The 12,812-nt window shown below is 42.2% G+C and overlaps 1 protein-coding gene across 2 annotated transcripts in view; it reads right to left on the minus strand.

Annotated features, from left to right (window-relative positions):
• Positions 1-10,195: 10,195 nt before the first annotated feature.
• The window catches only part of pitpnbl (phosphatidylinositol transfer protein, beta, like), a 90,774-nt gene continuing 88,157 nt past the window's right edge, over positions 10,196-12,812 (minus strand). For both annotated transcript variants that reach the window (XM_010900998.4, XM_010900997.4), the window contains one exon: positions 10,196-12,527. In XM_010900998.4, coding sequence (XP_010899300.1) covers positions 12,480-12,527 — 48 coding nt within the window. In that variant the 3' untranslated portion in view covers positions 10,196-12,479. The remainder of the gene's footprint in view (positions 12,528-12,812) is intronic.

The following is a 12,812-nucleotide window of genomic DNA, read 5'->3' on the forward strand; positions in this document are numbered from 1 at the left end:
GGTAACTCAACTACCAACTGCTGCTGATTCTTACAGGGGTCTGTAGTCTGGTCTCCTATTTTCTTAAGATTTCATTTGTTATATACATTTTCCTACCATACCTACAAACATGTTCATGAGAATGCGCTTGCCCAGTTATGAAGACTCCAACAGGGTAAAGCCAACTTTGAGTATCCAATTAGTTGAGCAGATTTTCGTATCTTTATATATTTGTAGTCTAAAAATACAAGGTTGCACAAATAGCTCCAGGAGACAGAAGATTATAGAATGTCGGGTACCCAGACAACCCAGTCAAACACAGAGATATAACAATCTGAACAGTTACTATATGGGAACTCAAGTTGACTATGCTCTTCCCAATATGGAATAGAGTTCTGTTCACCTGTAGGATGTAAGTAATAATAACCCCCTGCTGTTCCAGAGCTTCCTCCTAGAGAACAGTTTCTTATGGCGGTTTTATGGCACAGACAGAGGCCTGTTTCTCTTACTGCTTACTCTCTTACAAAAATAGGTCATACTTATGTATATTACTGCCATTCTAGCCCTTGTTTATTTTGTATTGTGTTATGTTTATTTTGTACTTTTTCACATTCAAATGCTGTAGTTTTACTATATCTGTGGCTGGACACGTTTTCTTGCACTATTTGATTAAAAAATATATATATTGAAATTCATTTGCAAATGTTTATTTTGTATGCTTGCTGTATAATGCATGCTTTTTTGTATGCATCTTGCACTATTTGAAATAAATTGTTTAGGTTTAATTCAGTTCATTGTCATTTGTGGTATGACCAAAATTATTATAATGGATTATTATAAATAAAACCTAATATTGGGCATCCAGCTGGGTTTAGTGCATAAAAGCGGCTAGCCACTGCCAGGCCGCTGGTGAGCCCATGATCAGGGTATTGTTAGAAGGCATTGTAATGAAAGCGGCCCACCGGTGGCCCGACTGTGACGCATGCTATAAAATAAAGCGACTAGCGCTGATGGCCCGCTGGGTGGACGCTTTGCAGAAACGCTCGGCGGCCGCAGCGACAGAAAGCTAGGGGGCCGCCGGTGGGCCACTGGGGTGTTGCTTGCTGGGATCTACTTTCTAGCTCTGCTGCCTAATGAAAGTCTGAGCTACCACCAGCTACTTGCTCTGATTTTTCCCCCTTCCCCAAATTAGTTCAGTGGCTAGAGGTGCGTACAATTCACTTTTGTTTGCAAATAACAGCAAATTAATTTCCATTAGCTTTGTATTCGCAATCAATGTGTTCACAACCATTATGGAAATATAGTACCTATGTAGTGTAAGGTTGCCTTGAAATGTAATTCCACCTTTAAAATAAATGTTTTGTACGTTTGCAAAATTTGAAGATTTGGAACGTAACTTCAACTTTGGGTAGCCTACTCAGCCCTATTCAAACAACCGGCTCAAATTTAAATAGTAGCCTACAAAAGCGTTGTTTGTGTAAAACTGAATTTTTGGGCTTATTTTGACAGTCCCGGTTGCTTGTTTCTCTTGCGATTTCCTGCAACAATAAGCTTTGTAATTTGTAAGTTGATGATAGCGTAATGCGATGCACTTACTGCCTCAGTGGCAGCCGTTCTAAACAATGATGGACAAAACACTTATCTCCCCATTCGCTATTCAAAAACCTTGTAACTCCATTTAAACTTGATTTTAGTAAAATAATAATAATATCATGACACATGCAAGTACCTGACCATATAAAAAGACACAATACCAACTTAGAATTTACAAATATTTCAAAAACACTGTTTTCTTTTCATTTTCTGAAAAGTCATACTAATAGTAACCTGTCGTGGGTCAATAGGCATGTTCACACTACACCTTAGCCTAGGGCTAAGAGCTTTCTAAGCCCTGGGCTAAGGGCCTCCTAAACCCATGGACACTTCACACTTGCATATTTTGAAGTGGGCTAGCACCACCCTTAGCCTGGGGCTTGCTGGCCCTGCTCCAGAGCAGGGTTAGCACTGACGTTTTGGGGCTAGTCCCAGAAACACAGTGCCAAAATAACCAGTGTGAAACGGGGTCAAGAATAAAACCGTAGAACGTTTATTGTCCAATCACAAAACCTGCCCTTTCACTTAATTTACATACGCTTGTGATGCATGCAGTTACTAACAGCTGCTTCTGTTTTGGCCCTTTCACTACAAACATTTGTCATTTCATTATACCTTCCATTTACCAGTCAATCTACGTTCCTACTCTCACCTATGGTCATGAGCTTTGGGTCATGACCGAAAGGACAAGATCCCGGATACAGGCGGCCGAAATGAGTTTTCTCCGCAGGGTGGCTGGGCGATCCCTTAGAGATCGACATCGAGAGGGGTCAGCTGAGGTGGCTTGGGCATCTTCCTGGGAAGGTGTTCCGGTCCCGTCCCACCGGGAGGAGACCCCGGGGAAGACCTAGGACACGCTGGAGGGACTATGTCTCCCGGCTGGCCTGGGAACGCCTCGGTGTCCCCCCGGAAGAGCTAGAGGAAGTGTCTGGGGAGAGGGAAGTCTGGGCATCCCTGCTTAGACTGCTGCCCCCGCGACCCGGCCCCGGATAAGCGGAAGAAGATGGATGGATGGATTATACCTTCCAATCTTAGCGAAGTAGTTTGCAGCTTTCTTTGGATGTACATTTTGCAAATAAGTTGAAAGAATGAAGGTTGACTAACATTTTTATCAGTATGATATATTATTCTTTCAACTTAACCGATATACTTTGTTAACTGGAGGTTTAGATTCATGGTCCCACCCATCTAATGTTTTTTGCAGTTTATAAAAAAGTGCTTGCCATATCTACACAGCAACTCAGCATTAGGGTAGAAATTCAGAAAACTCCTGAGAACGGTGATCTAGACAAAAAAAATGATGTTTGATGTTACCAAAATCAAGGAACGATAATGAGTAATCCAAAGGACATTCAATTTAGACCTTAAACACTGTTACATTAATCTATCTAATTTGTTCATTTTAGAATACAAACTCCGTCAACGAGTATCAGTTGTTGGTCAGTTATCATTGGTGATCACAATCAAATGTCAGGTCCTGGGTGGGGGCCTCTAGGCCTCTCTAAATATGGTCTCCAATTAGAGGCAACATGGAGCAGTGCAGAGATGCCTAGAGGCATCTGGGGGCCACACTCAGGGCCCAGCCGCTCCACATTGCCTCTAATTGGGGACCCTATTTAAGTTGTCTTTAGTTTGTGGATCATTGTTTGTGCCATTTGTGTTGTGCCTTAGTTTGCCTCTCCTTTTGTTGTTACAATTAAAAGGAAGTTATCCTAGACTCGCTCTGTGCAGCATTTAAAATCTAATTTTATTGTGGGGAATATACTCACTCTGGCTGTTTTACCATCTTTTGTTTTATAGGCTGTGACTATATTTAATTCAAATTCATGTTTAGGTATGATACATTTTTGGAAATAAACATTTAGAACTTCTTGATATTGTCCATGATTCTGGGGTCCCATGAAAGGGACACCATCTTGTGACTATTTTGTCTCTTCTTTCTCAGCCAACAAAGAAACTTTCCTTCGTCTTTGCTCTTCATCTGTCCATGCACAACTTCCTCAGAATCCATCTTGCTTAGCTGGAAAACATTTTTCTTTCTGTTCATTTCAATTTCAGGCATCGTTGGTAATGATCCTTGTCATTCTTGTTGGTGTCCTTTTCGCACCATGACATATTAACCAGCGCATGCGCATCAAAGGCTGCAGTTCCCTTTCACCGGTCATGTTTGTACAACTAAGTCACTGTATAATCACCTGAAACACAATAATAGTGTCATTTTGTGGTCACACGAAATACAGTTTAGTGCTTCTCTCCAATTGATCTACCCCTAGAGAATTGCACAAATATTAATCGTGGCCTAGACAGGGACTAACTAGGTCTTCTTTTGGCTACCAAATATTATAGCAATCTTCACACGTTTGTTAAGTGGTGTAGCTTTAAAAACTTACTGTTCAGTTGTCTCAGTTGTTGATTCACTGTTCAGCAACCAATAACCGGGAAAAACAACTTCTTCCTTGTGATTGCAAAATGAACCCCTTAGCTCTACAGTAAATGTTCAATAGAATCTGTAAAATGTGTCCATCGGGTTTCTGCATCATAACTGTAAGAAATAAATGTTCATATAGTGGTCTTTTTCGTTAATCACATGAACAGTCAAGGGAGAGAATTTTTATTTTTTACTTTTATTGAAAGTATCGCATGTAAGTGTTGTCTTTCAATCTCATGTTAAAATGGTTGCTAGCAGGTATATACAATGAAGGGCGTGTCTACCTAGCACAGATCACATTTTCACAAGAATCCACCATTCTAAATGGTCAATGTAAACATTTCACTTTCCTGAGGTAGGCAGAGCGTGACCTACTGAGAGAGAATCTAAACAGAGATAATAATAATAATTGCCTTTCATAATACCCAAGGTCACTTAACAAATGAGGCGGGAGGGGGGACTTGGGGGTTGGGGATCAAAGGACTTATTGAAAAGAAATGTTTTAAGGAGCTTTTTGAATATGGGCAAGGATGGGGCAGAGCGGATGTGGAGTGGTAGACTGTTCCACAGTTTTGGAGCATTGGCAGAGAAAGCCCTGTCTACAAAAGTCTGCAACCTGGTACGGGGGGTGTCCAGTACGTCTTTGTCAGAGGACCGCAAGGAACGTGACTGTGTGTAGGGGTGGAGTAGTTCTGTGAGGTATTTAGGTGAAAGTCCATGGAGAGATTTGTAGGTAAGCAGGAGGATCTTATAGGTGATGCGAGACTTGACTGGGAACCAGTGGAGCTGTTTGAAAATGGGAGTAATATGCTGCCAGGGCTTTGTGTGGGTTAGAGTTCTGGACATACTGGAGTCTGCTGAGGGTCTTGGTGGGCAGTCCGGACAGGACACCATTGCAGTAATCCAGACGGGAGGTGATAAATGCATGGATGAGTGTCTCGGTTACTGAATGTGTGAGTGAAGGCCGGAGTCGTGAAATATTTCTGAGGTGGTAGAAGGCAGACTTGGTGATTTTGTTGATGTGGGAACGGAAGGAGAGAGTGGAGTCCAGGATGACACCCAAGTTGCAGACCTCCAGTGACGGGGAAATGGAGCAACCATCCACAACCAGGGCCAGGTCTCCAACTTTCCTGAGCAGTGGTGCAGGAGCCACCACCATGAGTTCTGTCTTGTTACTGTTGAGTTTGAGCAGGTTTGTGGTCATCCGTGATTTGAGTTCCTGCAGGCAATTGATAAGTTGTGTGGGTGGAAGCTCGGAGGAGGGGTTTGTGCTGATATAAAGCTGGGTGTCATCAGTCGAAATTAAGTCCATGTTTATGGATAATATAACCAAGGGGCAACATGTAAATGGTGAAGATCAGGGGACCAAGCACAGAGCCCTGGGGCATGCCATGGTTGGCGGGTGCTTGAATCAGAGTTGGAGCCATTTAGGGTGATGAATTGTTTTCGGTCAGTGAGATAGGACCAGAACAAGAGCAGTGCTGTGCAACTGAGGCCAATGAGCTCAGAGAGGCAGTGGAGAAGGATGGTATGGGAAACTGTATCAAAAGCTGTAGATAGGTCAAGGAGGATGAGGATGGTGATGAGGCCATTGTCCGCAGCAAGCAGGAGGTCATTAGTCATTTTGATAAGGGCGGTTTCAGTGCTATGGTGGGTTCTGAAACCGGATTGGAAGGGTTCAAAAAGCTCATGGAGGGACATATGATGGTGAAGCTGGGCAGCCACTGCCCTTTCCAGGATTTTAATGAGGAATGGGAGGTTGGAGATTGGACGATAGTTGTTAGGGTCGTCTGGGTCTGAGCCTGGCTTTTTAAGAGTGGGGATGACTGCCGCCGTTTTAAAGCTGGATGGTACCACGCCAGAGGCAAGAGATGCATTTACAATGTTTTCCAGAGGATGGGAAGACAGGCTTTAACCAGGGTGGTGGGCATTGGGTGACCAGTTTTGTTACTTGGTCAGCATCCAGTAGGGAGAAGGCAGATAGGGAGCACAGATGTGAGCAGGCAGCTCATTGGTCAGAGTCCTGTTTAGGCAGTGTGAGGCAGGAGGAGAGCCCAGGAGACTGGAGCTGCCGGTGGATGGTGTCCACTTTCTGCTGGAAAAAATCCAAGAACCTGGAGAAGAGGTCAGCTGCATTTGAGGGTTTTGCGGCATCAGGAGGGTGAAGAATACGGTTGATGGTGGAGAAGAGCAATTTGGGGTGTTTTTGTTGGTTACTGATGAGTAGAGTAATACCTTGTTTTTGCCTGAGATAGGGCTTCTGTATTGTCTCTCGAGCCTGCGTCCTATGGTCTTCATCCTGCGGAGCTCAAATTTCAATCAAATTTATTTATAAAGCCCTTTTTACAACAGCAGTTGTCACAAAGTGCTTTACAGAGACACCCGGCCTTAAACCCCAAGGAGCAAACAACAGTAGTGTTGGATTTCTGTGACACCCATCAACCGCAACCCCCCTGAAAGAGGGCCGAGTATTGCCAGCAGCGCATAGCCCAATTGCACAAGTGCACAACAGAGAGACAACAACAAGCCAGTGACTCTTCCCCCGAAAGGCATTGGAGGGAGGGCATCCCAGTGGCGACGAGAGCCCACCTGGCAAGACAGCAAGGGTGGACAGTATCAAGCCTACTGGTCACCTTCACGCCCCCGGGCCAGGCTACACCTAATTATAAACCGTGCTGTAGAGATGAGTTTTTAGTAGACACTTGAAAGTTTGCACTTCTAACCTTAATTGGCAGATCATTCCACAGTAGTGGAGCTCTATGAGAAAAAGCCCTGCCGCCAGCTGTTTGTTTAGAAATTCTAGGTACACTTAAAAGGCCTGCATCTTGCGATCATAGGTTACGTGTAGGTATGTATGGCTGGATCATTTCAGCAAGGTAAGTAGGAGCAAGTCCATGTATTGATTTATAGGTTAAGAGTAAAACCTTAAAATCAGCCCTAACCCTAACAAGCAGCCAGTGTAAGGACGCTAGGACAGGAGTAATGTGTTCCATTTTTTTTTGTTCTAGTTAGGATTCTAGTGGCTGTGTGCAGCACTAATTGAAGTTTATTTATTAGTTTGTCTGGATAACCAGAGAGAAGAGCATTGCAGTAATCTAGTCTAGAAGTAACGAAAGCGTGGATTAATTTTTCTGCATCAGTTTTTGATAGAAAGTTTCTAATTTTTGCAATGTTTCGAAGATGAAAATAAGCAACTCTTGAGACATATTTTATATGTTCTTCAAAGGAGAGGTCAGGGTCAAGGGTAACGCCTAGGTTTTTTACAGTTTTTTGGGAAACGACCATGCAGCCGTCAAGGTTCACAGTGAGATCTGCTGACAACGCTATTTGTTTCTTGGGTCCTAAAACAAGCATTTCTGTTTTCCTTGAGTTTAAGAGCAAGAAATTATCTGTCATCCACTTCCTAATATCTGAAACGCATGCTTCCAAAGTAGCTAATTTAGGGGCTTCTCCATGCTTCATTGAAATATATAACTGTGTGTCACCAGCGTAACAGTGAAAGTTAACATTGTGATTTCGGATTACATCGCCCAGAGGGAGCATATATAGTGAGAACAATAATGGGCCCAGAACCGAGCCTTGAGGAACACCAAAGCATACCTTTGACTTGTCAGAGGACATGCCATCCACACTAACAAACTGATATCTTTCAGATAAATAAAATTTAAACCAGGCTAGAACATGTCCACGTAGCCCAATATGGGTTTCCAGTCTCTCTAAGAGAAGAGAGTGATCAATAGTGTCAAAAGCAGCACTAAGATCAAGAACCAAAAGGACGGATGCGGAACCTTTGTCCGAGGCCATTAGAAGGTCATTTGTTACCTTCAGAAGTGCAGTCTGAGTACTATGATGGGATCTGAACCAGGGTGCAGGACGAGAGAAAGACATGTGACGCTTGGTGAGAGGAGCTACAAAGTCCAGACTGAGGGACAGGGCATGGTTGTAATGATCCACCATGTCATCAACTGTTAGGGGTGGTGGGTGGCCAGGTGCATTTCTAGAGAGTCAGATAGCGTGGAAGTGCACACCTGTTTGATGTTCCTGAACCTGATGGGCCATTTGATGCACTGCTTTGGGAGAGGCACTGGGACCAAGAATAGGATGGCATAGTGGTCAGAGACAGTCAAATCAGTGCACTGCAGGTGGGTGTTATGCCAGTACAGCACACCAGGTCCAGGGTATGCCCTTTGTCATGTGTAGGGCCACGTATGTATTGAGTAAAATTAAAGCAGTAATAGAAAATCAGTAGCAAATGAGCAACTACTGGAATCCACATGAATGTTAAAATCACCCAGCAGAATAGTAGACGGGGATTTCGGACAAACAGTGTCAAGCAGTTTGGTGAGCTCGGATAGGAAGCAGGTGGAGGCTTTGGGGGGTCGGTAGATTAGCATAACCTGTAGCTGTGTGGACCAAGCGTGCCGCACAAGCCCTGAAAAGTGAAGCCAAAACGTCTCGATCGCCCCCTGGTGAGTGGTCCCAGTATAGGTCATAAACCCCGCCCTCCCCATGTTATTCAATGGGATGCGAGACCAACTAAACAATTAAATTACCCTTCAAATATCTTTTTTCCGAAGCTGGTTTCTGTCATTTACTGTAGTTTGTATCACGCTAATGTAAATTCAAGAGTTTGTTTTTAAAATAAGTTTGTTTTTAGTTAGTTATTTAATGCTCTAAAAACGGTGGTGTGACGTCGTGATTCACAGCTTTGATTGACAGCTATCTGAGCCGAGGAGCCACTGAATCTTCGGAGGACTGAGGAGATTGGAACTTTACATTTAATCTCTAAATGTCTATAATTTATATAATTTCACACGGACATAATGGGTTGTTCTGCAGTAACATTGTGCTAACCGATCTGGCATTTTCCAATCGATCTTTGAATTTTTTTCGGTACGTTCAATTTATAAGCTATTTAATTAGTAAATAAATGTAATGGGCTAGCTAATGTTAGCTAAAAGACAACAAGCCTCGTTAATAGCCATGTTAATAGCTAGCAGGTGATCGTTAGCTAGAAGTTACCAATTATTTTTGTATTAGGCCTATTCTAAATTAAGGTTAAACATGATGTAAGTTAGGTTATAACATATCGTCTAGGTTTAACAAGCAAAGGTTGTACTGTACTTGGACTTGCGATTGATTACGGTATGCGCATTCTGCGAGGGAGAGTGAGGGCGGGGCACAGGGGTGGGGCCGTTGATTTCGCGGCTTTACGGCTTTACTTCCTTCTCGCCACTGCGCATAACTACTGCGCAGAACTGGTCCCAAGATCGCTATCTGCGCAGACGCAAGTCCAAGATGTCAGCGCCGTATCATTTTTCACCAATGGAAAAGAGCGAAAGGGCGTCGTCCATTATTTATACAGTCTATGGTGTGGACCCAGTCAACATGAAGTGAACACACTCAAAGGAGGTAGTATTAACTGGAATCTCTTTGACCAGGATGTCAGCACGATGGATAACAGCAAGCCCGCCACCACGGCCAGAGCTGCGAGGCTTTTGAATATAGCCATAACCTGAAGGAGTGGCATGGTTCAGGGTTATGAACTCTTGCTGGTTCTGCCATGTCTCAGAAATGGATAATGAGATGTGTCTGTTGTTCTCATTATCTAGGCACAATTTACTTCCAATGACACAAACTTTTCTATGATTCCACACAGTAATTCCAACGGGATTTTCTATGCTCTCCTTTGCATTTGATAACCTGGCTGGTTGGCTGAGGTTTGTACTTTAGCGGATTGTGCCTTGCCCCAAAGGCAGGAGGGAATGTGTAGGGGCATTATGCTCTGTATTCTGTGTTCTGTGTTGAATTCCGAGATGGACAGTTAAATGGCCTGAGAGTAGCAAATAGCAAGGTGCGCCAAGAAAGGTATGAAAACAATTTCCACAATTTTACGTGAGATTTACCAAACACAGAAGTATGTCAAGAGTGGTAAATCATTGAAACGTGTGGTATTGTGACTCTGTTTTGCGTTGTGTGTGAGATCAAATATTTTATTTTTCTATGGATTTTATTTTTGGTTTTCTTAAACTGATCTCTAGGGATGGACAAGCTGGGTGTTGCATTGAAAAGAAGAAACAAGTTGTAGATCTTCGTTTTCCAAAAATTATACTGAAATCAAAGAAGTTAACTAGAAGTGAAATGCCAAGCCAGAGTGATAAAACAGCTGACTACTGAAATATATGGGCTTACCAAGAGATTTGAAGTACATTTATTTTATATAATCTTTGAATATACAGGGAAATAAAATTGAGAACTGGATCAGATTTACAGTACAGCCCTGTATTGCAGCAATGTAAAAGAAGATACATGTATATATAGAAAGAAAAACTAAACACAACACATGGATAAGAAGCACACCCATGCTTTGTGACAATCAAAATTATGCTTTATTATTATTGAACATCAGACTTAACTCTCCAAAGGTTCTCTAGCCACCCAGGCTGGGGCATGGGTGGGAGGGGTTCCACTGGTTACACTTAAGTTAAAAGACATCATCTAATAAATCATCTCAAATCATGTCCATAGGTTTTTATAAACATTGTGATTACCTCACCGACTCAAGAGATAATTTTAGAAACTTTGATGAATATATTAAAAGGATAGTTCGGCCCAGATTCATATTTGGGTAACGGTCCGAGTTGTTCCTGAAGGCACATAGAGTCACTGTTCAAAACAATCCGTTATTCAGCTTTGTCCCAGTCTGTATTATTACCAGTGTCTAAATTCATGAATAGAAACCGTCCCGTCCCGCTATACAAAATCTCCATTGCAAGTGGAAAACAACTCCAAAACACTTCAAAATACATTCAGTAATCTCTCGCGCTAGTATTGTTTTTCAAAAAACTGAATTTGGTGACTTCAAACTGACACTAGCAAACTATTTCCTATAGCCACCACACAACACAGCTTCTGTTCTTCAACAATGATGTCCTTGAGGTGGGCGTGAACTTTAACCTGAACAAGCTACGTGAAGATAGGTAGCTTCACTAGCTGGCCCATTTTCATCGGTGGACTTCAGCATTGTATTTATCATTAAGGAAGATCCCGCTGTCATGTTTGTTTGCAAACGTACTAGGGACGTGGGAGAGATTTGAGGTTTCACTTGTTTTCTTATCGTAATCAGAAAAATGCCTGCCTGATTGGCTATGTCCAGCAAAATAGCAATCCTGCTTGTTGCTTGAATCAAAGCAGGAAGATAGCGCTTTTGACTATGATCATCTCATCACAAGACATTGAGTATGGACTCGACAATATAGAAAACCTACAGTCAACATGAGACCTTCCTCTCATCAAATTAATTTGAACTGTGTTAGCTAATAACCAGGTGTTTGTCTTGCTAACTTGGTTAAATTTAGTTTTTAGTATGCCTAATTGTTTAACATACTTTGAATTGCCCTGTGTATGAAATGTGCTATACACTACCCTTGCCTAACACACTTGCTGGCAAATGTTAGGTAGCCACTTTAGAGAGCTGCCCAACATAAGAAATGGAATGTAAAAAAAAAAAGTCTCCAGCACCCCAGGAGTTATGGGGGGGTCAAAATCCAGATAATCAACCACACATCTTGGGACAAGTTCAGCTTTAGGGACTGGGTCATTCATGTTCTCCAATATTGGCATCAATAGTTTCCACTCATTGCATTTCTTTTTGGTTGGCATTAGATTGTAAGATCGACAACTACACCACCAATCTCCGGATATTCTGGGCAAGGGATGGGGATTAACTGGTTCACCATCACCCCCCTCCTCATCTGCAGTCCGAGCCTCTTTTTCGGTCAATTCACACTATGTATTCTGGTTCCAAGTCGGATTCAGAGTCAGACTTGATACATATGTATTTTCCTTCCTTTCTCAAGCAAATAAAGTTTCAATGTCTGAGGTAAATATCTACACTGTTGCACTGTTTCCATTCATGAGTTTGGATGATGTTAATAATGTTAATGCTAATTACAGACAGGGACATTGCTGAATAATGTATTGTTCTGAAAAATGACTATGTGCCTTGAGGAACAACTCAGGGTAAGTGGACTAATATAAATCTGGGCCGAACTATCCCATTAACTGGTGATCATCATTATCAGTGAGATGGGAGAACTTCACCACAAACAAGAACAAGAATGAGCGAGATTGGTTTTATGGGATTCAGTGGCACATTCATAATTATGAGCAATGGTTTCCAAATAAACCAAACACAATGAGTTATAAAAACAAATGCAATATTTTTCATTAACAAAAACACAAATTTGGCAGCAAATAAAAGAAAACAGATTTTTTTTTTTTTAAAGTGACACAAATATACATTCTCACAACACACTCTCACGTAAACAACTTCCTGGATGAGGGATGACATTTCCCATGAGGAAGGACAGTGATCTGGCACACTTTGAATGGCCGTGGGAGGACAGCAGGTTGAATGATGGTTGTTCAAAAATAGCCCCGTATCCCTCTTTCAGGCATCTGTCCTCTCTCCATCTTTCTAGTCTTCGCCTGCTTTCATTCCTCGGACAGATCCTTCATTACGCATCTATAATAAAACACAGAGAGAATACAGTCTCTTTAGCAAGCATTCCCTCAATATACATCTTGCAAATAAAGTAAAAAACAGACAAAAATATTCCAATAAGATGGAACGTAACCATAAATCAAAAACAGACATTTGTTCTCAAGCAAAACATCTGCAATCCTTTACATTACTTTGAGAACAAGGCAGTAAAGACACAGCTAAACTTAAAGGTGGTTTTACCCAGTTCAGAATCTATGTTTGGACTATAAAGCACCACCCAATCCTGTGTTCTCTTGCTGTCTCATA

Source organism: Esox lucius, chromosome 11 (genome assembly GCF_011004845.1).
Source record: "Esox lucius isolate fEsoLuc1 chromosome 11, fEsoLuc1.pri, whole genome shotgun sequence".
Taxonomy (NCBI): Eukaryota; Metazoa; Chordata; class Actinopteri; order Esociformes; family Esocidae; genus Esox; species Esox lucius.